Genomic DNA, 24724 nt, shown 5'->3' with positions numbered 1-24724 from the left:
GGGCGGAGGGATATGACGCTGTGGGAGGAGTTGCGTGCCGTGCGCAGAGACGAAGGGGATCCGGCAGAGGCTGCTAGAGGGAGAGGGAGAGTCGGGGGGCAGCCGCGGAGACGGAGCGGGGAGGGGGCAAAGGACGGCCAGCCGAGAGGGCCCCCCACCCAGGCGCGAGGGGGACGGCAGCGCCACGCCAGCCCGCCTGCCGGCCTCCCTCCCTGCAGCCGGACCCTGCCAGCCAGCCAGCCACCCCTCCCCCATCCTTACTCACCTCACCGCTTCGGCCAATCAGCTGTGGGGGGGCCGCGACGATAGCGGAGGGTACCAGCCTCGCAGCCAATCAGCGCCAGGGGCTCGCGGGGCCGCTTGCCGCGAGCCTGGACGTAGGCGAAAAGGTGGGGTGAGTTGAAAAGCCCCCTCAACGGCCGGCGCTCTTAAAGGGACAGCTTGGGGGGGCCGCGAGAAGAGGGGGCACTTTCAGCCGGAGGACAACAACCCCCCCCTCCAACCGCCAGCGCCTGTCAATGGATTTAAAGGGAGCTCGGCCCTCTTAAAGGGGAGTTCTTCTCGGGCCCTCATTGTGGCTGAGAGGGAGGGGTGGCCCTTAAAGGTGAAATTCGGGTTTCTCCGGAGGACCTTGAACGCTGGATCCTTAAAGGGCAGCGCAAGCTGACAAGGAGGAAAGAGAAATGCTCGGAGGGCTTTTCATTCCGGTCGTTGGGAGAGTCGGTGCCTGACAAGGGAGAACTTTAAATCCACATTCTTAAAGGGGAGGCCATGCTTTGGCAGGAAATGTGTGGCGGACTCAAAATCGAACACCCTTAAAGGGGAAATTGAGACACAGAGATCCGGACCCTTAAAAGCAAGGTCACACCCTGTGGGAGGAATCCGGGAGGCCGGAGGTTCGCGAGGAGGAGGAGGAAGAAGGTGTCGCTTCCCGGGAAAGCAGAAGAGGAAGAAGAAGAGATGGCCCCGCGGAGCCGCTTCCCTCGCGGGGAGCCCTCGGCCGAGCGGAGGAAGTGAGTTGCCCTCTGGGCGGAAGCCGCTTGCCATTGTTGGCAGGAGCCACCTCCGCAGTCTTAAAGGGGAGGCTGCCCAGGCTGGCAGCTCCGTCGGGGGCGAACCCCCAATTCCCCTGAGGGAAAGTCGAAAGTGACAGTTCCGCGGTTCATCTTCGGAAAAAAACAACCCACACAGATAGGCACTTAAAGCAAAGGCTTCCTTCAACCTGCAAGAAAGTTGCCATGCGCTGGGGTTTGTTTTAAAATTGGATTTTACAAACAAACATATATATATATATATATATATATATATATATATATATTTAAAGGCACACTGTGTCACAGTTGGAGGGATGTAAAACCCTTGTCCAAGGCGAGGGTGTTTTGACAGATTTCCTTCCTCACCCAAACAGGAGGCTCCATGTTAGAGAGATCTCTGTGCACTGGCAGGGGCTGATTTTATGTAAAGGAAGAAAAAGTTATTGGATCACCTTCCGCGTCTTAGAGTTCTATGTTGAAAGTATTTAATTCTTTTTAATTTAATGGTCTTGCCTTTAAGGCAAAGACCAAAAACAAGCAGAAAAAAAACAGAAGTTGCCATCCCTGTCACTTGAGAGGGAATTAAACTTGAATGAAAGGAGAGTGGCTTTGACTTTCCCAGAGCAAAGAGGATCCTCTTGTGTTGAGTGGGCTCTCTAAATGTAAATCAAGGAAAGGTTGCTGACAACTGTAAGGTGTAAAGGCCAAGGATTTTTTGTTTTGGCCACGAAATACAAACCCCCTTTTTTTACGGAAAAGAAGAGGGGAGCCTCGTTCTTGCTTTTCCAAGTGGCATCTGTGGAAGAACAAGGGCTCAGTTGAGAGCAGCTGCAATGCAACTGGCTGGGGAAGGGTGAAGAGTGTCCCCCCCCCCACCTCCTTGCGTGTCTGCAGTATCCACAGGACACAACACGACACATTCTCTGTACCTCAAGGGGGGAACCATGGAAGGAACAGCGGCAGCTCCTGCCCCATGCTGGAGTGGGGGAGGAGGCAGCAGTAGCCGAACACGGAGGCAGCGGCGTTGCTCACGGCGGGACCGTGAGAGCCGCTGCACTCGCCGCCGGGGAGGCCGTCCTGGGGATGGGTCTCGTCGTGGCCTCTCGTCATCTTCATCTTCAGGATCGGACAGTGAAGGCCCCTCCCCACCTGCTCCTGTGGCACCTGGAAAAGGTCGCTCCCTGCAGCAGCAGCAGCAGCGTCGAAGGCGGCGGCCCCTGCGGCGGCGGAAGAGACCCTCTGGATCATCCTGCAGCCGCGATGAGGAGGAGGAAGAGGAGGAGGAGGATCTCATTGATGGCTTTGCCATTGCCAGCTTTGTCAGCCTTGAGGCACTTGAGGTGAGGAAGTGTCCCAATCTCTATCTGTGGGGTCTCACGGGCCTTTGTACAGTCTGGGTGCTGAGGTTGGCTGGGAGTGATTTTAGTTCTGCAGGCCCCTTAGAGCTGTGATACAGAAAGGAAGAAGAAAGAGGGAGAACCTTGGATTCTCTTGTCCCCATAATTCAGAAAAGACACTGGCTTCTGCTTCTGAGACTCCACGGGAAGAAGTCAGCTAGGATGGGGTATGCCTGGAGAATAGGAGTAAAAACATATGTAAATACTAGTATATTTTAAGTGCAACAGGTTGTTGTTCCCCTCCGCCCTCTCCCCTCTCCCTTTTGTCAGCATGGGATTCCCAAGTCAAGTGACAGTGATGGATCTAGTGGACAATCTGAGTTGCTCTCAGATAATAGCTGAAATTAAACAGATGTGGGTCCCTGATTGGTCTCTTGGATGGGAGATCCCTAGAAGTCCCTTATAAGAGCAGAAGAACTTAAAGCTATGATTGGTAGTGCTCAAGCCATCTAGCACAGGACAAAGGCAGACTGGTTCAAACAACCAGTTTGAACTTTAGTTTGTTCTACAAGCAGAAGCCAGTGGTGATATAAAAGGGAGCAAGACGGTCTCCTGTCTTGTCAATCATCTCAAATAGGGAACCATATGGATCCCTCAAATTAAACTGATTGGCATGTGGGAGAAAGGAGGGGGAGCAGGTCTGTTTTCTGGTAAATTGTTGTGAGAAGAAATACCCTTTTGTGAGAGACTGGAGGAGGAAGAAAGAGGGGGAGATGAGCTGCTGTCAGAGGAGTCTTCAGCACTTGAAATAAGATAAAATGGTTATTGACTAAAGGGAGCAACCATAGCTCTGAGCTGGTAATTTGTATATAAAAACTTGAGTTAAATCCCTAGTAGTACTGGCTAAATGAAGCCATTGTCTGCCTTAGTATAAGTGCCCCTTACATATGCAAAGGTATAGTATGAGACATAAAGCAAAGGAGGCTTTAGTAAGCTCCAATCAGTGTGGTTTTGCTGTGAGTTTCTTAGTGTGTTGAAGTTATGGTCCCTTTTTCATGAATATTTCTAGGATTGGGATGTGGTCTAATAAACTCTGCATACCTTGGTGGGTGTGGGATTATGTGACTTCCGTAGGTGCTGATGTGTATCTCTCAGGTGACATGCAAAACATAGCTGCTTCACTTGCTGAAGCAGCAAAGGAGGCTCTGCTAAACACAGGAATGCTCAAGGCTGGACTGGCTTCACCTGCCTTTCCAGCTTGACAGGACTGGGTGAGGAGCTGGGCGTGAACACAGGTGCCTTTGCCAAACTCCAAAGGAATCCAGTGCATTGCTAAGAACTATTCACTCCACAGCCACAGAAAATCACAGGGGTGGAAGAGCATGCCTTGGTCTGACACTCTGCCACCCTGAGACTGGCTGTTTTCTCTGGATATAGTCCCAAACTTCTTATCTTCCTCTGAGGCCTTTCCTGTTTGTTGGCATCTCTCTTGAGCTAAGCCGATCTTCCCTAAGTTATCAGCTCTCCCCAATGCACTGAAGGTGACTTTCATTTCCCATAGTGGCCAGGTGAATGTCTGTTGACAAGACAGACTTCTTGGACTGTGCTGTGCAAATGCAGCATTCCAGATGCAACTGACCAGGCGAGGCAAGTGTTGTGTGTTTGCTGAGCTTTTCAGAAAATTTTATCAATTGCTGCTGGTTACAGTGGCGTGTGGTAAGGCTAGCTTCATTTTGTTTGGATTTAGAAGATTGACTAAATTACATTTTTATCTCACCATTTTTCCAAGGAACTCATGGTATACTTGGTTCTACCCCCTACACTATTTTAAATGATGTTTCATTTTATAGTTTTATCTGATTTTTATGTTTTGTAGTGTATCTTTGTAACCTCCTTAGAGAGACTATTGTAGTTAAGCAGTGTATAAATTGTTTAAATAAATAGATAAGATTTGATTAGATTAGATAATCTTACCCTGCACATTTGGTCAGGCTAAGATCCTCAGGGACACCCTTGTTGTTGTGTGTTGCCAGGCATAGTCAGTTATTATTTTGATATATCCCCGACCTTCATCCTGAAGTCCCAGGATGGGTCGCAGAAGTTTAAAATACAACATTTGAAACTGTATTAAATGTCAGGGTAAAGAGGTGCATCTTCAGCTTATGACAAAAACTATATAATGAAGTTGCCAGATGCACCTTTGTGGGGAAGAAATTCCAGAGTTCAAAAGTTGCTCTCTCCTGGACTACCACCACCAGTTTCTGAGGGTAGTAGAACTACCTCTCTTGACCTTAACATCTGAGAGATTCTGTAGAGAAGGAGGCAGTCTTTCCAATATTTGGGGCTTAAGTTAAGGGTTTTAAATATTAACGTGAGCACCATGAATTGGTTCCGAAAATGAACTGGCAACCAGTGCAGCTGCTTTCAGACAGGGATTGTGCGAGATCTAAATGGAACTCCAGCCAGTAATCTGCCCACTGTGTTTGAAGTTTCTGGGTTGCCTTTAAGGGCAGTCTTCTTATGAAGCAAGATAGAAGAAGACCTTCTCTGCAGTGACACTCCATTGGTGGAATACCCTTCCTTCTCATTGATGGGTGGCAGTGTCACTTTTTGGGTTTCATCATCAGCTGCAGACACATTTATTCATGCAGTCATTTTTAGAGTAGCAGTGCTTGGAGTAGGTATTGAGATATTGTATCTCTGCATTGGCTGCTGTTTTGGTTGACTTTTGATTAAATGTGGACTGGAAACATTTTAAATAAAAATTTAAATAAGAGAGATGGGCCCAAGGTCAACCAGTGAGGCTTTATAGCTGAGCAGAAATTTAAACTGAGACCCTCTGTGCTGGTTCAACACTCTGCCACTACACCATGTTGGCTCTCAGTCTGGCTCTATTCTCATAATGCTTAGCATATGGTTATAATTTATCACATTTTTATCCCATCCTTCTTTCAAAGAACTCAGGGTGATGTACGTAGCTCCCCATTAACCCTTCTCATACAGTTACAAGGGTGAGAGGCAGTGACTTGACCCAAGGTTGAGCAGAAATGGGAGTTCAGCTCTTCTTGATCAAAGCCCACTTTCATCTCTTAATTTTCCATGGTTTGTGTTTGTGTAGAAGTATAAATTTCTACCATATCCGCACACTAATGTAAGAAGGGGTGTATGTTTTATCTGAGTCCAGTCAGCCTGGTACAGATGATCAAGTAATTAACACACATAATTATTCCTACCTTCCCATTTATTATTATTACTATCATTGCTATTACTATATCATTCATCATCATCATCATCATCATCATTATTTTATAGTTGCCTCTAGGGAGCTGAAATACATCCCAACATCCATCTGGGGTTAGCTTAGGGATTCCTGAGCTTTTCTGTGCTCAATATAGTTTTAATGCACACCTGCCTTGTCACCTTCCCACAGAAGGATGCTACCTTGAAGACCCCGGAGCGGCTGGAGCTTCGGATGAAGCATTCTGGAAAGAGAAAACGGGGAGAGGGGAACAACTCTGAGCCTGAGGATGAGGATGGGAGCTCAGAGAAGGGTCGCAGCCGGGAGAGAGCAGTGAGGAAGCGTACCAAGAAGCGGCACAAAGAGGTGAGACCCGTGGCTAAGGGGTTGGAAACTGCTTTTTATTGTGTTGCCTGCTGTCAAGCCTGCTTTTATATGCTCCCCCCATTTTGCAGGCTTAAGTTTAAATCTCTTAGGCAGCTAATTGGGTGACTTGTTGGGTTGGGGGAGAATGGACGTCAATTAGTATCGGTTGTGGCTGGTCTAGGACATGTTACCAACAGGATTCTGTTATCAAATAACTTTTTTTTATACACATGCTTGAAATTTGCTAGGTTTTGTTGTGCAAAAAGGCAGGCCTATAGCAGCAACTAAACTCTATAGTGCTGAATAACTTGGCCTATAGTGCTGTATGTCTGGTGAATTTTTTTCTCTTTCTGAGTATGGCATTATGTTAAAAATATGGGTTGAGCAAGAGGCAAAATGAATTCAATGAATTACATGAAAACGTTCTTCAGATCTTGAATACTAAGGCTAATTGCGAATTCAGGACATAAGGGAAACAGAGAGCTTAATGTGAACCAGAACATAGCATCCTGCCTGGGCCAAGCCACTAAATCTGTAAAGCAGAGTTTATTTGAGCTTGTGCAGCATAGCTTTCCTTTGCTGTTAAATTACCATATTTTTCCTGTAGAAAAGGATTAAAAATAAAGGATTCCAAGTACTAGGGTATAGCCCTGAGACAGGTTGAAACTCAGCACGTCTGCTAGCTGACAGCAACAGAGCAGGAGCAAAGTTGCCCTCAGAAAGTGGGACTCCCTCCACAGGAGGGCTTGTGGTTTATTTATTAGAGGGCTTTCTGTTGTGTTGTTGAATCTCCAAATGGCAGATGAGTTTTGGTGACATCAGCAATGACGCTGCATCGACACGGTTGGAAATATTACTAATAATTTGATTTGAGGAGGGAGACAAATCCCAGCCCAGCAAAATTGCTCTTGGCATCCTCAAAATGCCTAATAAATTTAGAGCAGATAGTGGAGCAGTGGGCATGTTTGGACAATCATATAAACTGAGATATGAATGAGTCCTGTGCATCTGCATTCAGGTGCCTGGCTTCTTCCTTTGCTCAAGCTGGAAAACAAGCCAGGAAGTATTGGCTAACCATAGTTTCACGTTGCATCTGAACTAGGAAATGCTGGTCAATGGCTTCTGAAAAATCTAGGCTATGAAACCAGGATTTAAAGTTGGTTTAATACTTGAGTTGTTTTGGAAGTTATTAACTATAATTTCCTGGTTTGGCCATCATGGGATAGTATAGTTAACTGATCTTCCTGTCTTGGTCATTTGCACAAAGGGAGGAGTGAAGTGACTGCATGAGGAGGAAAGAGACTCGTTCATATCTCAGCTTTTTAAGCTGAGATGATCATCTGAATGCAGCCAAATTGTGTCTGTGTGTAGCATGCCAGCCAGAATCTCCTCATCTTTGTGGAATACTCAGCATGTGATTCTAAGGAGGACACATTTTTCTTTTATTTTCAGTATTGCTCTTAAAATCTTATTACTCTCCTGACAAAACAAGGGTGCTTTCTCTTAATTTTTTATCTTTGGGATTTTTTTTAAAAATCTTTGGGATTAACAGCCTCCTATCCTTCTGAGTCTAATCTACCTTTCTTTATTTTCCTCTCTCTGCCCCCACCCCCGGCCAACCTTTATTTTCTTTTTCCAGCCTTCTCTCCAATCCTACCTGGAAACTGGATATATAGTAAGTGGGCAATGTATAAGCATTCCTCTCCCACACCCCTGTTTTCTTGGTTTGGGCTTTAGTTTTCATTAGTGGTGAGCCCTGGCTGCACACAGCTTCACAGGGCACTGTTTTAGCTTCCTTGGCATCCTTTCCCACCTGTGAACTGGAGCAAGGGTGTGTGTGTGTGTGTGTGTGTGTGTGTGTGTGTTGTAAATGGCCTCCAGGAGATCTGTAACTAATCCTCTCCACTCGGTGCTAAACCATGGGAGATGCTGGCCCCTTGGAGAGTGAGAAGGCACCAAGGCTTCTTCCTTAATCTCTGATGGATTCAGTCGTGCTTCTTTGCAATGATGCCTGCCTGCCTGCATGAGTTCTTTGCATTTGATTCTGTTCCCCTCTGAGGCCTTGGGTGGTTCATGGGTTTGGGGTATCAGAATATCAGTCTTTCCATGTGCCATAAAATCCTACCATAAGTCTTCTGCAGAGCCTGCTGCTGACCAGCATTGTGGTGGGGGGGGGTGTGCCACTGAGGAGCATTTCCAGTTTGCTGTACTGACGGACTTCCTTCTTTCTTTCATTCTCCTTTTGCAGTGTGATACAGAAAGTGACCCAGAGGAGCAGGTAGGCATTGACCCCACCCTGGTCCTGTAATTTGCCAGGCTTCACTTGTGACTGCCACATCACTTGACACTTGTATGGAAGTTTTGGGGCAGGGCAGATATTGCAAAATGGACCCAGGAATTTGGAAAACACCAAGGTCCAGTTTCTCTGCATGCTGAGTCACATGGGATCCAATTCTCCATATTTCTCATCCCACGCAAATGTTGGTGTTATGAATACTTGAACCACATGTGGTGTTAAGGTGCTGTGGAAAATGTGCAGACATTGGGCCTTTATTTATCTTATTTTATTAATGATTTGTCTTCCACATGAGTCTCAAGACGATTTACATAAAAACAACTAAAAATAGCTTTGAAACCTGTAAACAAAACAACAAAAGGTATGTTTAAAACCAATATGGAATAAATACCTTTTCACCTGGCTGGAAAAGCTTGTCAAAACAAATGTCATAAATTGTTTCCCAGAAAGTGCAAATAGTGAGCAGCTGCCATATCTCTCTTGAGAGTTACCATGGAGCAAGCTTCTGATATGTTAGGGACTTCAAGGGGACACTTTTGCAGAATACAGTGACCTATCTTGGTATATAAGGGCAGCAGGTCAAAATGAGCACCTTGAATTTAGCTGGAAGGGTGTAGGAGGCCAGCATTTGTCAACACTAGCATAATAATTTTCCAGAGGTCTGTTCCTTTTGGAAGGAAAGCAACTGTGTTCTGCACCAACCGTAGAAGTAGTGACTAGAAGTAGCAAATCTGTCCTTATTTGCATGACAAGCTACTTCCAATGCTTGCTTCAGAAAGAAACATCATTTGTGTCCTTCAGACTGCTTTTCAAGTTGGCCTCAAAACAATTTGAGATGGTGCATATTTTGTGCTGAATTGTCTTCTCTTGACTAAATAATGAGTGGCCTGTTTTTCTTGTCTCTGTAGGCCTCCGTTGATGACCTCGAACAGTCATTCACTGTCTCAACCAGCAAAGGTGGGTTTGAGTGCACAGGGGTGGGGGCTGCTGGTCAGAGTAGAAAATACTGGCCTAGATGGACAGATAGTCTAGCTTCCTTTAATGTATATTCACAACCATATTCCTATTAGCATCACTGAGACTGCGCTCTTGTCCAAACACCAAGGTGCCAGAAAGACTCTTAATAGACAGCATGGTATTCTGGTAGGAGTCACTTGCACTGAGTTTCCTTTCCTCTGCCTCATCACATTTCCTGTGGTGTGCTGGGAGCAGATAAGCTGCACTGGATTGTTTCTGTTTTTGAAAGCTAATGTAAGCTTTTTGAGTAATAGCAACACCTAATATCTATTCATGCTAAGTGCTTGAAGTACTGTGACCAGGTGGGCCTCCTCTCCAGGTGTGTTTTCTGCTCCCTTTGTGTTTGCTGTTTCCTAGAGTTTTTAGGGTCCAATTGCTTTAGAATAGTTCCTTCCTCCACCCCCAAAAGGATTTTTTGAAATAGATTGTGACACAGCCCCTCTCCTGCTCAACAGGACATGTGGCTGATTTGCCGAGCCAGGGAGTCTATGGCTCAGCAAGGATTGAACCAACAGTTCAAAGTCTACTCACCTGGTACTCTCAACCTCTGCTTTTTCTTTCTGTTTCTGCCCCCAGCAGCCTCGGGACCCATTGGTGCATTAAATGGGAGCTGTGAAGCCAAACTCTCTGTGATCCCTAAAGTCTCTGGCCTGGAGCGGAGCCAGGAGCGTAATTATGAGGCCGACCGGGACCCCCTGCTAGTGCCTTTCCTGCCCAAGGAGCCCCCTTCTCAGGCAGCCGCAGCCCCCGCTCCAGCTCAGGCCTTGCCCCCCAGTCCTCCCGCCCCACCTCCCACCAGGACAAGGGCTCAGACGCCTAATGCTGTTCGCGGGACACCCCAACCCAAAGGCCAGCTGCCTCCGATGCCTCAGGGGGGAGCCGTCCCCCACAACCTCACCCAGAGCCAGCTGCACATGAAGGTACCGCCCTTTGCCAGTCAGACGCAAGCGCCATACGCTGTAGGGCTGGATCTCAGCACCGGAGGGTGAGTCCCAGTGCACTTTCTCTCTCTGTTTCTCATTCTCGCTTTCCCTCTTCCCTCTATTTCAAGCTTTCTCATGTCCCTCTTACTTGTCTTCCTCTCCATTTTTTGTCCCCTCTCCCTTTGCTTCCCCCTGCCTTTGACCCGTCACTCGTCATCCTCCTCCTTGTCCCCTTCAAGCAGTTTCCCTTCTATCCTTTGTGTCTTATTAATAACAACACTTTGTAGAGCACTCATAAGGGTTTTTTATTTTCAAATCACTATTTACATCTCTATAAAGTAGGTCAGTATTGGCATCCTTATATTCTTCCCTATATTGCATATTGCAACTGGGTTGACTGAAGCTGATGGGGGAGAGAGAGATGCTTGCCGAAGGCCACCTCTGGCAGAGGCAAGATTTGAACTGGGACTTCCTGGGCCCCATTTTGTGACTACTCGGTGCATGTTGGCTGCACTCACCTCTCCCCCCACATTTTCTCTCCTTCTCTTAACCCATTTTTTTCTCTCCTTGAGTGTTGCCATTTATCCTCATTTTTTATTACAGAAAATGTTTTATTCTTTCTTTGCAACTGACATTATTACTGCACTCACTTGGAAGATAATCGATTTGGCAATATTAAAGTGCAGATGTGTCCCAGCTTAACTTGGCAGCCTAAACACCTATAATGAGTAATCCTTTATGTAGGATTACTGCGAATAGAAGACCCTCTATCTCTGGCGTCTTCGCAACAGTCCAGTGAGGCCTGTTGTTGTTGTTTCCTTTTGCTGACTAGGGACTTCTGGTTGGGCAAACCTTGTATTCAGGCCCCCCTACTCCCCCCCAATTGAATCCATTGCTGAGTTGAGATTTGAACCCAAGCTCCTGGGTCCAAGTTCAGTGCTCTCTTTAGTGCTTCTGTGCTCTTCTGGCTTCCATCGTTACTCTGTCTCTTCCTGAATTCCCCACTCCAAATTTATTTTTCTCTCCCTTTTTCAGGTGCAGCCGCGGCGCAGCTCACCCCAAGCCCATTCTCCCTCCATGCTCCCCCTCTTCCTCTCAGCTCCCTCACCGGCCCTCCACCCCCTCGCTGGCCCTGCCTCCCCACGCCTTTCCGCCCACCCTTCGGCCCCCTTCCCACCACCACCCAGGCATGTTCACCCCCTCGCCTGGCCTCCCACCGCCACCCCCGCTGCTTCAAGTTGCCGGGCACCCAGCTGCAGCCGCTGCCATATCTGGTAAGAGGGACTTGGCGGGAGGGGTGTGGCTGAGTGTGATCTGTGGTCTTGGGGAAGATGGTCAGGGACTATTAGAAATGAGAAGGGATGAGAAAGTGGGGCATAGGCTAAGAAAATAGAAGGTTACTGTCATATTTTTCATGTTTTATGATAACTTTAGAATCCAGAGAACTGTGTAAAAAAAAAATTTGTAGCCCTCGTAGCGGTGGTTGGGGCTGGGGAGAAAGAAATGTGTGGATATACAAGGGCAACATGAAGCAGAAAGGAAAGGCTGGAAGTTGGGGCAGGGGAGGAGGAAAATAACTGCCAGGGCAGATATACGAAGGGTTTCACTTGAGTGTAGCAGTGCCAGCTTCGAAGGTGTAATGCTTATTGGCAGAAAGCCTTGGCAAGAAGAGGAAAAATCTGGGGTCTAGCCTAGAGAAGCACTTCCAGAAAAACTGGGAGTTTCTGTAGGGCAGGGCTCTGTGGCTCTAGTGAGTTGTACGGGTGAGGTGATTTGGGGTGGGTGAGTGTCGAATCTTTTCCACGCTCGCTTCCTTTCCTTGCTGGCTCCACACCCCAAGCAACTTGCTGTCGGGTGACTTGATCTTCTACCTCCCCAGAACAAGAACTAATCCGCCAAGACCTGAGTTCGCGCTTCCTCACGGCCCAAGGCGGCGCCGACATGGGGGCTGCTGCCATCCGCCCACTGGCCTTCCAGTTCCACCAACACAACCACCAGCACCAGCACACCCACCAGCACACCCACCAGCACTTCACCCCTTTCCCACCAGGCATGGTGCCCACAGCCAGTCCAGCCATGGTGAGTGTAGTCCTGGTGAGATTGCTGGGAGAAAGGGAGGGTGGGCATTGGGAACCATGGCCCCGGGTTGCTGCATCCCCTCCCTAGTGTAGGACTGAGCTTGTTGGTGAGAGCTGAGATGATGTGCAGGATGGGATTCTCCCCTCAGAGTTTTCTCACTTCTTGCTTGTGCCTCTCTCTTCCTCTCTCTTGCAGTATGAGAAATACCCAGGCAAGATGGATGGGCTCCTGCGGCACAATGTAAGTGCGGCCTTCTTGGAGTAGGGAGCGCCCGGGGGTTGACCTGTTGGCAGGGGGACCCAAGGAAGCTCTGAGAGTTGCGTGTCCTGAGGAAGGAGCAAACACCCCCCTTCTTTCCCTTCCCGCCTTGGTTTTCTCTGGGTGGCGCTTCCATTGCTTTCTCTTCTTCTTCCAGTTTTATGCCGCCTTCCCCCCAACCGTGTCGGGGATCTCCCCGGTCCTGCCTCCCGCTGTGACTTTTGGCTCCCTGCAGGGGGCGTTCCAACCTAAGGTGAAGCCTCCAGACATAGTAGACAAATGGGCTTTTCTGTTCTTTTTATCTTGGAAGGGGGGAAGTTCTAGAATTCAGGGCTCCTGGGTTCCCCCTCCCCAACCTCCTGGTGGATTTTTAGCAGGGAGGGCGGAGGGCCAGGACTCCTGGGGAATCTATGTGAAGAGTTGGGAGAGCAGAGTATGGGGATGCGGGGAGCCAGGGTTACTGGGGAGAAGTGGAGCCCAAAAGCTTTTGAGCATGAAGAGCAGGTGCTTGGACTCTTGGGTTCATCTGCTGGCTCTGGGAAAGAAGTGGGGCCGAGGGGAGCATCCCTCGTGATTTGGAGAGCATGCCTGTGTGTGTGTGTCCTGCATGGCCTGCATGGAGTGGCATTCTCCCCTCGCCCTGAGGTGGACAGGGAGGCTGGGAGCCAGAGCTCCTCAATAGCTGGGTTGGAGAGCCAGGATTCTATGTGGAAAACAGAGAAGGCGGAGTGCAAGAATGGATTTCTGACCTCTGCCAAGAGGATTGCACAATTCTCTGTGTGCTTGGGAGTGGGATCTGAATGTGGAGAGAGGAGAGTTATCCTCAGCAGCCTGTCTCCTCCTGACCCACTGTTTCTTCCCCAGAGCACTAACCCTGACCTGCCATCCCGGCTGGGGGCTGTCCCACCTACCTTGTCCCAGAAAGGCACTCAGGTGAGTGTGCCATCTGTATAGGGGGCGGGGCAGTGTGGAAAGGATGACTAACCCCCCACTTGGCTTTTCTGTCTCCTTTCAGCTCACCGATCCCTTCAGGCCGACGCTAAGAGTGAGTAACCCTGGGACCCCTCCTGGACACGGTGCAGTGGGGTGGCTGCTCGGGGTAGCAAGGACTAGCGATGGCTGACCCCACAGAGGGCGGCGGTGGGGAGAGGGACTCAAGTCAGGGTGTAGGGCAGCTTGTGCCTGGCCCAGCAGGGACATAACGTACAGAGCTGATGGTTCCCCCCTCTCTCGTAGAAGCCCGGGAAGTGGTGCGCCATGCACGTCCGTGTAGCATATATGATCCTGCGGCACCAGGAGAAGATGAAGGTAGGGTGGGCCTGCGCCACCTCCCCCCTCCGCCTGCGTACAGTGATGGGGTGTGGCGCAGCTCCTGCTGGTAGCCGCCAGAGGGTCGCTGCAAGCAACGGGAGAAGCATCTCCCATTCTGCTCTTCTGATGTCTGTGCTGGACCCTGGATGCAAGGCGGGGTCTGTGAGTCTGGGATAGGAGGCGGGTAAACGGGAACCGCAAGACCAGAGCCTGGGGCTGGGCAGGAGCAGGAGGTGTCCCTGCCAAAGAGTGGGCTTTGGAGGCTGCTGTGAATAGCGTGCCAGGCCTGGTTGCTCAAGGGGGGCCTCTGTATCCTTTATTTCCTCTCAGCTGGTGCAGGGTGACCCCCAGAAATTGGACTTCCGGAACGACCTTCTCACCGGTTTGCCTGGGACGGGAGCCTTTGGCAGCCTGCCTCACAGCCAGGAGCTGGCACGCCCAGCCACTCTCTTCACAGCCTCAGGTCAGTGCCTTACTCCCCATCCTGCAGTTTAATAATAATAATAATAATAATAATATAATAATAAGTTATTATTTATACCCCGCCCATCTGGCTGGTTTCCCCCAGCCACTCTGGGCGGCTTCCAACAAAATATTAAAATACAGTGGTCTGTTAAACATTAAAAGCTTCCCTGAACAGGGCTGCCTTCAGATGTCTTCTGAATGTCAGGTAGTTGTTTATCTCTTTGACATCTGATGGGAGGGCGTTCCACAGGGTGGGTGCCACTACCAAGAAGACCCTCTGCCTGGTTCCCTGCAACTTGACTTCTCATAGCGAGGGAACCGCCAGAAGGCCCTCAGCGCTTGATTCTTAAAAGGCTGAGGGCAGTATATAACCCAGCCTACCATATTTCTGGGTCTCATGCAAACTGTGGACACTCTTTCCCTTCTATGGTACTTGGAGGCTCCCCTAGAACTATGCCAGTAATGATAGTGAGCTTTTTGAGGGACCCAGTGTGCAGGATTTCAAGGGTGGTTCCCCCCCCCCCCCAGGTAGCCCTGCCTGTGAAATGTGAACAGGTGTGCCCTGCCATTTATATGGTTGCGTCAAGGCAGCTAAAAAAGATTACATGCTGCTTAGATTATTGGTAGTGACAAGGGACTCTAATTCCAGCTTATGTTTTTGGGAGCCCAGCATCCTCTACCTGAAAGATTGTATCTCCTTGTATTAACCAACCCAGATGTTGAGATCCTCAGGGGAGCACCTTCTCAGTCCCATCAACATCAGAAGCCCAGTTGGTGGTGACGTGAGGGAGAGCCTTTTCTCTGGCTGCTCCTATATTGTGGAATTCCCTCCCAAGAGAAATTAGCTTGGTTCCTTCTTTGTATCCTTCTGCCAGCAGGCGAGGATGTTCCCATTCAAACAGGCTAAGGTGCAGACAATGCTGATCACTTTGCCGCTGTCAGGGCAAACTGCATTTTAACTGCTGGTTTGAAATGGGTTCTAATCGATTTTCACTATTGTTTTTAACTAGTTTGTTTTTACTACTTAGTATGTTGTAATGATATTTTTTAATGTTCGAAGCTGCCTTGATCCCAACTACAAATACGTTAAATCATGTCACTAACCGTGAGGTGCACCCCCTTTTGTCAATCCCAGCATCTCGACCATTAACTTTTCTTCATGCTTCTGTCCTGCAGGTGCCATCCACCACCCAGGCAGTGGCACATCATTTGGTCCTGCCGGCACCCCTCATGGCTCCTTCCTCAGCCCCAGCCCCCACATTGGTAAGAGCTGGCGCACCAGAATGCCAGGGCCGGTGGGGCAGGACCCAGCATCTTCCATACGATTGTTCACTCCTCTGCTCGCCTCTTTTCCAGATCCCTTTGGCAGGCCCCCCAGTTTTGCCTCCCTCGGGGCGCTCTCCAATGGGGCTTTTGGGGGCCTGGGCAACCCATCTTTCAGTGAGTATTGTTTGGGGGTTAGGGGCATAAAATCTGTAATTAATGGGGCCAGAATGGTGTTCTCTACAGACGGGAATTTGAACACAGGGCTCTTTCCTTTCCTTTTACTCCACCCTCTATTCTTACAGTTGGAGAAGTAACCCAGGAAACTTGGTTTTCCGTCCCAGCCCTTGCAGCCCCATTATGAAGACAGAAAATCCTGGGTTCTAAGTTTTTGGCTTTTGGGGGGCTTTTTTTGCTCTCCCCTTGTTTCACCCACATTCCCTTGTTTCCCTCTTAGAGCTGAAAGGAAAACCCAGGAGCCATTGATCCCGCTCTCTTCCTTCTGCCAATTTCTGTGTGCCCTCTCAGAGGCTAAGTCTCAGGACTTTTTCCATTGAGCCAAAGCTTTTGAAGTTCCTGCCTTTGCCTCCATTTGCAGTGCTTCTACCACCTGGCTGTCATTTCAAGGCTAAGGCTTTATGCCTCTTCCTTGCAAACTTGAAGCTGTTAGGACTGATCTAAAGTTTCAGAAAAGCAAATGGGGCAATAACTGGGTTGGGGCAGGAGTGGAATAGAGAGACAAATTCTGCCTTTAGAAATTCACATATTAGGAGAAGCCCAAGTTAGAACCTGTGTCCTTGGTATGCTGGCTTCCTTCATGCAGAAAGTTTTTGTTGTGAGAAATCATTCCAACGTGTGGTGCATTTCCTCGCCCTCAGTTCACTACAGCATTTGGGAGGGGGCTCTTTCTGAATGATTGCATGCTCTTATTTATACTCTTTTCACCATGGTGCAGTGTTCATCAGTGCTCTAGACATGATGGCTAAGCTCTACCTCCAGGGTCGGAGGCAGCAATGCTTCTAAATACCAGTTGCTAGAAGCCACAGAAGGGACAGTGGTCTTGTTCTCACTTCCTGCTTGCTGGTTTCCCACAGGCATCTGGTTGGCCAGTGTGAGAACAGGATGCTGGACTAGGTTTGCAATTGGTTTGATCCAGCAGGCTCTTTTTATGTTCTTATTCCAACTTGGGGACCTAGTTACACCCACACCTCTTACTGGTTGAGCCCAGCTGCCTGTGGCTTTTGAGGACCTCACTGCAAAGAGGCCATGGGGACAGCAGTCTTTTCTAATGTGCCAGTTCCAATCTTTCTTCTTTCCCCTCCCAGACTCGAGTGCTGCCTTTGGGCAGAAGGACAGTCCCGGAGCTCCAGCCTTCCCTAGCCCCCATGAGGCATGGAACCGCTTACACCGCACACCCCCTTCCTTTCCCACCGCCCCAGCCTGGCCCAAAGGTGGGGCTGGAGATGGGGCTGAGCGTGGAGGGACCCAGCACGAGAAGGAGAGCGAGAAGCCAGAAGGGCCAGTGATCAAGGATGAAAAGGACAGGTAAGAGATGACAAGGGGGTCAAGGCTGTTCCTGGATGAAGAGTGAATGGAGTTTGATACAGTGGAACCTCTGTTTTTGAACGTAATCCGTTCCAGAAGACAGTTTGACTTCTGAAACGTTCGAAAACCGAGGATCAATGGGCAGTCTGCAAAACCCATTGGAAAACATGGAATAATAATAATAATAATAATAATAATAATAATAATAATAATAATAATAAATTTATTATTTATACCCCGCCCATCTGGCTGGGCTTCCCCAGCCACTCTGGGCGGCTTCCAAAAAAACACACATTAAAATACTATAATACATCAAACATTAAAAGCTTCCCTAAAAACATGCAGTGGAAGCCGTTCGACTTCCGATGCGCATTCAAATTACTTCCAGGTTTTTGGTGTTCAGGTTCTGAATCGTTCTGCTTCTGAGATGCTTGAAAACCGAGGTTCCACCGTATTCAGGAGAGGGAGGGCAGTTGCCGCTCTTTGGGGTCTTTAGGTATGGGTGGAGTAAGAGGCAGTTGGGCCAGCCCAGTATGACAAATAAGGGGTCTGCATAGGGCTGGGTGACAGTACCAGGTTGTGGAGAGTGACTTTTTCCTGCCCCCAACACAAACTTTCTTTTGCCTGTGTATGTGTTTCAGAGATGCCCTCTTCTCGCGCCATCCACTGCGTGCCTCTCCAGCTACTCCCACCCCAAAGAACCTAGCATTGGCTCACGAGGAGCCCCCAGGCCGGTCACACATCCCAGCAGAGCGTGAGCATCGCTATGGAAGCCCGGCAGGTTCAGGCCACGCCTCCCGCTCCCCTTACCCAGAGCTGCCTCTGAAGAAGGAAGTGAAGGTCAAGGAGGAGCCTGAGTTGACGGGCTTCGAGGGGGCGCTACGCACGGGGCCTCCCTTCCACAGCACCCTGCATGTTTCCCACCCCCTGGGGACGCTGGCTGTGTTTGAGAGACCCCAGACCGGAACTGGCGGAAGCGTCTCCCCATACCTGGTTGCTGCCCCGCCCTCAGCTGCCTCCTATGCTGCGCTCGAAGCCTGGCGTGAGCCCTATCACCGGGGGCTGGAGCTGCACCCGCTACAGCGCCTGCCCCGCTACCTGGAGACCCCGTCGCCTGCCGCCACTGCCGCCGAGGACTACGAACGGGCCCGGTTATATGGCCTGGCACCCCCACCCCACCCCAGCCTCATGGCCTATCCCCGCCACCCAAACGGGCTGCTGGCAAAAGCCACCCCTGCTGCGGCTGCCGCCGCGGCTGCCGCCGCTGTAGGACTGCTGAGTGCCCCCCCACCTCTCATCCCTGCTTCGAATGCTCGGCCCTGCTCCCCCCGCCGTGCTCCTGACATCCGGGAACTGGCAGCCTACAAGGACCGGGACTCCAGATAATGGTGCTCTGGGACATGTGCGCACCTCTATCAAGCAGCTTCCCTTGTCTCCAGTGGACTGGTGGGGTCAGCGTGAGCCCTGGGCAGAGAAACCGAGCCCCCCATCCCCTTCCTGTCAGGCAGGGATAAGAGTGCAGCTTCCTGCTGCCTTAACCTGAGGAGCACCCAGCCACCCCTCCCAGAAGGACTTTCGCCTCCTTCAGCTATGAATAGTTGGAACCTCTTCCAAGCTCAGGTTGGGGCTTAAGAGATACGGGGTGTGATGTCTCTGTTTTAGAGGTGTTTGTGGCGGAGGGAGGGCAGGAGTCGAGGGGCTGGTGTGCCCCGGTTTTGGGTCCCGGTTTCTTCCCAGATCCCTCTTCCTAACAGGTTTTGTGTCTGCTTCCAGTATTCCTGCTGGGCTGAAATGGCTCTGGGGCGTGTTCTTCTCCCTCAATGGACTGATGGGAAAGCTGCTTTCAGGGGAAGGGGGAGGGCTGTATCTTGGGGCACCTCCCCCTGCCAGGCAGTGTAAATATTTATATATTCTGCCCCAAGCAGGTGGGGGAAAAGGTTTTTTTGTACATTTATAAAAGGTTTGAGATTGTGATTTTAAAAGTGACTTCTCCCTCTTCTCCTGTCCTCCCCCCACGGCTCCCCTTGTTTTTACTGTACTGCTCTTTTCTATACCTGTATCCGCACCCTCTCCACCTCCCGGTCCCTTTCCTCCTTCTGTAACTCTTCGGAAAGGTGCAGTGAGGAGGGTGCAATGCACTTGTCCAGTGCCCCTTTTCTTCCCCAGGTTGGTTAATTAAACCCCAAACTGGTGCTTCTGGATTCCTCGGTGTGTGCGTGTGTCTTTGGGTGGCTGGCGGGAAGGAGGGCAGGAGGAAGAGGAGGGGAAAGCACAAGACTTCTACAATCTTTCTCACTTGAATCCTGGGTGTTTAGCCCCATCTCTTGCAAGCAGGACACTATTCGATTAAAACTGGAGCTCTGGGAAAGGGAGGCTGGCACCCTGGACGAGTATAATTTTTGTAGCCCTTTAAAAGATGAAAGGGAACAAGACTTGGAACCAAACTGTACACTATTTGATCAAGATTCCCCCACAAGCATCACATCTCCAGAGCAATTGTGACGGTATGGAAGTAGGACACTGGTTTTACAGGAGGTGAAACACTTTGGCGTCAACAGTGTTTTTGCTTTGGAAGAGAAATAAAGCCTCATTTTCATCTCCCTCTTCCCTCACCCTTTTGCTTTAGGGACAGAGTGATAAACCAGTGCGAGTGGCTGCCTGAAATTGAAAGTGGGTTTTCCATTTTCCTGCCTCCACCGTTAATCGTTCCTGCACAAGTCCTAGACTTAGAGCCCAGCAGACAAAGCCCTTTCTCCAAAGCATGATCCCACACCCCAGAGAGCAACTTAAGAAATGCCCATTTAAAAGCTAACACCTGCCAGGGAGTTGGGCAAAATCAAATGGTCCAAGATACCTGCATGACAGACTTCGGAACTCCTTTGAAGTTGGGACAAAGTATGTTTTGGTGCCTCTCACTTTGCATTGCTATAAGCCATGCCAAGACACTAAGGTAAATTTGGGCAGGTCTACAGGTAACCCCTACCAGTCATACCCAGAGGTTTCCCCGCCCAAGTGTGGGATCTCACTTTGCTAGCAACTATTGAACACTGAGCTAGATTTGATTGTTGCTCTAAGCAGCACTAAAAGCCCTAAGGATTTCTCTTTTTACCCTAAAGGCTGGATTCTCATTATTATGAGTTGCCCTAGTATGATAAATCATGCCAAATGAGTAGAGGAGGAAGTAGGCCATTGATGCTGCTCGTAGCCTAGTTGTTTATGGCAAGGGACCCATCCATAATCCGCTTTCAAACCAGTAGTTGTCAGTCTTCGACACCTCTACCACAAACACTTCCTAATGTTGAGAAAGTACACAGAAGGGGCAGACATCTCCAAATCCTGTACCGTCCTGGTATATTATAAAACTAAGCTGGCAGTGTGGAATTGTTGCCATTGGGGAAATCCCCTGGCTATCACCAGCCTGAGATCTCTGATTCTGGAGTTTTGCTTCACATCCCTTCCAACTCCTTAACGTAAGGTTACAATTTTTTTCAATGAATCTGGAGACACTTTTCAACTTCAATGGATTTTGTATGGGGACTGATTTGTAAATCCGGGGAGTGTCTCTGGGAAATGGGGACATCTGGTAACCCTATCTTAATGCCCTAGGCTGTTTGGTAGAATCTGGGGGAAAGTGATAAAAGATGTGGCATTACAGCCAGAAACGAGCCTGGCTGGGACTACTACCAGGTTGCACCCTTATTTTTCTCCATTCTCACTTCAAAAGCCACATATTGTTCATTGCAATCCCTTGGAAAAAAGGGGGAACTCTCACTAAACACTGAATGGCCATGATTACATAAGTGACATATATATTATTTGGTTTATACTACTTGTATTTCACAACAGTTCTCCATTGCAGCAATTTTTTAATCTCTGTGATAAGAATAGGATGGAAGAGGTAGGTAAAATTGAAAGTTTCTTGTCTGTGAAGTTTGCTTTGTACTTTTCTGCTTTCTAGTAGTCTAAATGTTTGGTACTGTCTCTTTCCAACCAGGAGGGAGCAAAGAATCTGGAGTGACAATGAATGGAATCCAAAGTCTCTTTTAAAACCACCTTAATAAGAATGAACATTTCTTTCCACTGCCAAGCCACAGATTTAGAGATTTTATCATGTTCTAGGAGGTGATGCAGGGATCAGTTTTGCAGAAATCAGTGCAACTAGCCAAATGCTATATGCTAGGTTACTTTTATTTTTTATACATAAAAACAAACAAAAAAACCCACCTACATGCCTGGTTCAGTTTGGACTGAGGCTCAGGTCTGAAACATGAAGTATTGGAAAAGTGTAGTAGTCCTTACTCTTGCCTTTTATACTCCACTGTTTACAAATTCACAAATTGAATTGGGTGGCAAAAGCTTTTAGGAAATCAGGAATCCTGCAGTTTTCAATCTAATTTGGGATTGTATCTCCCAGCTTTTTAAAATGGGTTTATTTTTATATCTTTAACACACAAAGATACATGATCTCTTTGGGGTGGTACAGAATTATCCAGAAGACTGAGATGGATCTCTAATGTCCAATATTCTTGATGAGCTGTTTTGTATGATTTTTTTTTAAAAAAAACTGGTAGATCAATAAAGGTTCCCAATTGTCCAAAAAACAGAATCCCTGTAGTAGTTTATAGCAAGTGATTTTTACTGTTAACTGACCTTTGTCAAATGGGAGCCAGTCCTTTAGAGTAGGCAAACTGACTCTTCCCATATTTTGTAATCAGAATATGCACTGTAAAACGTAGATTATTTAGTAAATATTGATGCTTTCATAATATGTTGCCAAAATATTCCCAATAACACAATTTCTGGTCTCAAAAGTAATACTTGTGAAAAAAGTTAAAACAAGAGGTTTCCACGGGTTTTTTTAATTGCCATGCGAACATCCCGAAGCTCCTAATACTACAGTCCTAATTCAATGGGACTTACTCCCAAGTAAGTATTGCATCTTAAACTGTACATCCTCTTTAAACTCAGTGGTGTTGATAACAAAAGATAAAAATTATTTCCGGGTTGAATATCCACTGAGATTTCTAGACCCCCAACACAGATTTCAACCTAGTCCCAAATTAGGTCTATTGATTTAACTGACCCTGTTCTAAGTGTGACTAAAATTGGATACCATCCTATGACAATTTATTGTATAGTGAAAATGATTTTATAAACCCTTGGTAAAAACCTTCTGAGGTGTTGTCCTCATAATACATCCTCAGGAGTTCTACATATGTTTCTATTTGTTCCTTCAGAACTGGATGTCATTCGTGGAATGTGTGGCTTTCCCCCCTTTTATCATGAAAATAAGTTATCTGAAAGAAACATGTCACAGATGAAGGCATTTTAATGAATTGTTTTAAGAACAGAAGAATCTAGTTCCAGAACACAATCTCCAAAGCTTGCATTTGTGTCTGCAACAAGCGGAGCTACGTACAGCAGTGATAGAAAACTAATGCTTTAGCTCATGCTAGACCTGTAAAGGTAAAGGGACCCCTGACCATTAGGTCCAGTCGTGGCCGACTCTGGGGTTGCAGCGCTCATCTCGCTTTATTGGCAGAGGGAGCTGGCGTACAGCTTCTGGGTCATGTGGCCAGCCTAACTAAGCCGCTTCTGGCAAACCAGAGCAGCGCACGGAAACACTGTTTACCTTCCCGCTGGAGTGGTACCTATTTTATCTACTTGCACTTTGACGTGCTTTCGAACTGCTAGGTGGGCAGGAGCAGGAACCGAGCAACAGGAGCTCACCCCGTCACAGGGATTCGGACCGCCGACCTTCTGATCAGCAATTCCTAGGCTCTGTGATTTAACCCACAGCGCCACCCACGTCCCTCATGATAGACCTATAGTTTGACTTAAATGTAAGGCAACATTATATGGCTATCAGTTTAGATTTAACTGGTTTTTTTAAACAGCACACACACAAACTTACCAAGCAGCACTCCAATCCAGAAGTCCAAAACTTCCATGGGTTCATGCATCCTTTTTAATATCTTGTGGGGAGGGGGGCGACAATGGACAGACACTCACTCTCTTGTCATCACTTATGACAGTGGGACCTACGGAAGGAGTTAATAAAAATGTTTTTTTTACAATTTAATAATGACAAATACAGAGGAATCTTGGGGAGGGGGCTGGATACATCCTGTGGGCTGCAGGTTAGCTATTCCTGCTACACAGAATAGTTGTTTAAATAAATTAAAAGTTGCCATATATTCACTTACAAATTGGCTTGATCAAAGATGCTAGTACTTGATATAGCTACAATTTTGCTAAAAATCCCTGTGTGTTTAGGACTGCAGCATTAACTTGGTTTACCCTCAGAATAAGTGGGAGGGTGTCCTAGCTAGCCATTAGTATTTGTTTATTCAACTGCAGCCAATTAGTCAATGGCAGAGGTAGGACTGGAATATAGGCCTCTTGCATATTAAGTCAAGTAGACATTGCATTATATAGTCTGTCTCTGTCCCCATTGTTTTATGTTTGTTGGACAGGCCCAATCCTGAGCCATCTATCTAGAATGGAAGTGAAGAAGAGCAAATATTTGTAAGCGTCGTCCCCTTATTTTATTTAGAAATTAACTATGACTTACAGTTATCAAAGCAATAAATACGGTAATAAAAAACATAATTAAGAGCAGGTAAAAATGAGTTTATAAGCAGGTAGCTGAAGGCTTTAGCATGAACCTAAAATGCTTATTCAAAAGTAACATCCATTAAGTTCAATAGAGTTTACTGCCAACTGTGTGTGTAGGATTATTGCCTCGACCACGTGAACATGAAAAGGTCTATACTACATCTAAAATGAAAATACTGGTTTTGAAATAGCTTTCATATTTGCTTTAAACGCCAATGAGTTTTTCCCCCTTCCTTTGCCAAGTTAGCCAGGCCCACTTTTGCATCTAACGTCAAAATTTGGAATTTGTTCCCTTTGGAGAAATCATGGTTTCAAACTCAGAACTCATTGAAGCTCTGGAGTTCCCAATGCAGATTTATGACCTGTAAAGTCAGTGCACTGGAAGTTTTGAAGTGAGCTCGAAATGTTGTCAACAACGTCTTGTCAACCTCGTTTCGCGCGACGGTGCGAGCACCCTCCCATGTAAACAATATTCATTGAAACTTTCCTGACTTTCAAAGTCGCATCCGAAGTATCTGCGAGTCCTAGGGGAAGTGCATGTTTTCACCAGCCAAAGCTGCCTCTTCCCATTCATAAGCGCGACGTGCATCTTGTTTTGAGCACCTTCGAATGGTCGCGCCAGCCCGCCCAGCGAACAATTGGAAGAATTTTTGAGGAAAGACAAATCAAGTCCTCCCTCCCTCCGTCCGAGAGAGAGAGGGAGACTCCAACCCCCAGCATCCCCCAGGACTCCATTTCCCAGCATGCCCTTCACTCGCGATGGCCTTTCCCTCGCCCCGCGGGCTCGCAGTCCCGCATCCCGCTCTATCTGATTGTGAGGGAGAAGAGCGCCGCCTTCCGCAATTCTTCTGGCTCGCGGCCTCTCGCCGGGACGCCGTCCTCCCGCGCGACGCGCCTGTGAGACACTTTGGGTTTGAGTTTCTTTTCTCTTTCTCCACGCACGCACACCCTCCTTCGCGTTACCCGAGCTCTCG

The 24724-nt window shown here is 48.1% G+C and overlaps 1 protein-coding gene and 1 long non-coding RNA gene across 9 annotated transcripts; one reads left to right on the top strand and one right to left on the bottom strand.

The window, feature by feature from the left end:
- The first annotated feature begins 98 nt into the window (after positions 1 to 98).
- Positions 99 to 19333, top strand: FBRS (fibrosin). Of its 7 annotated transcripts, none has more exons than XM_081884739.1 (18): positions 103 to 2374; positions 5802 to 5975; positions 7615 to 7650; positions 8224 to 8253; positions 9180 to 9228; positions 9868 to 10273; positions 11247 to 11485; positions 12091 to 12290; positions 12486 to 12530; positions 12706 to 12801; positions 13413 to 13481; positions 13564 to 13593; positions 13785 to 13856; positions 14190 to 14322; positions 15501 to 15587; positions 15681 to 15764; positions 16913 to 17132; positions 17774 to 19333. In XM_081884739.1, the coding sequence occupies exons 1-18, from the start codon at positions 1979 to 1981 to the stop codon at positions 18516 to 18518; spliced, it is 3111 nt and encodes a 1036-aa protein (XP_081740865.1). In that variant the 5' UTR covers positions 103 to 1978; the 3' UTR covers positions 18519 to 19333. The 7 variants fall into 7 exon arrangements, with proteins under 7 accessions (XP_081740866.1, XP_081740862.1, XP_081740860.1 ...); XM_081884738.1 differs by having other exon boundaries at positions 9865 to 10273; XM_081884734.1 differs by having other exon boundaries at positions 102 to 2374; positions 9865 to 10273; positions 15501 to 15764.
- Positions 14270 to 24369, bottom strand: LOC309354582. Of its 2 annotated transcripts, none has more exons than XR_014162353.1 (3): positions 24113 to 24369; positions 23047 to 23173; positions 14270 to 14343 (listed from the first exon to the last, which is right to left on the bottom strand). It is a non-coding gene; the product is annotated as an uncharacterized lncRNA (long non-coding RNA). The 2 variants fall into 2 exon arrangements; XR_014162354.1 differs by lacking the exon at positions 14270 to 14343 and adding an exon at positions 22243 to 22397 and having other exon boundaries at positions 23014 to 23173.
- Positions 24370 to 24724: the final 355 nt, after the last annotated feature.

This window comes from Podarcis melisellensis (genome assembly GCF_964234715.1).
Source record: "Podarcis melisellensis genome assembly, chromosome: 13".
NCBI classification, from domain to species: Eukaryota; Metazoa; Chordata; class Lepidosauria; order Squamata; family Lacertidae; genus Podarcis; species Podarcis melisellensis.
This window is presented reverse-complemented; position numbering and strand designations above follow the sequence as displayed.

Excerpts from the sequence above, each read along its gene's own strand:
- FBRS (XM_081884734.1), top strand. The coding sequence starts at position 1,979 with ATGGAAGGAACAGCGGCAGCTCCTGCCCCATGCTGGAGTGGGGGAGGA. Across the intron at positions 14,323-15,500 it reads CACTCTCTTCACAGCCTCAG|GTGCCATCCACCACCCAGGC; the intron begins GTCAGTGCCTTA and ends TCTGTCCTGCAG. Across the intron at positions 17,133-17,773 it reads ATCAAGGATGAAAAGGACAG|AGATGCCCTCTTCTCGCGCC; the intron begins GTAAGAGATGAC and ends TATGTGTTTCAG.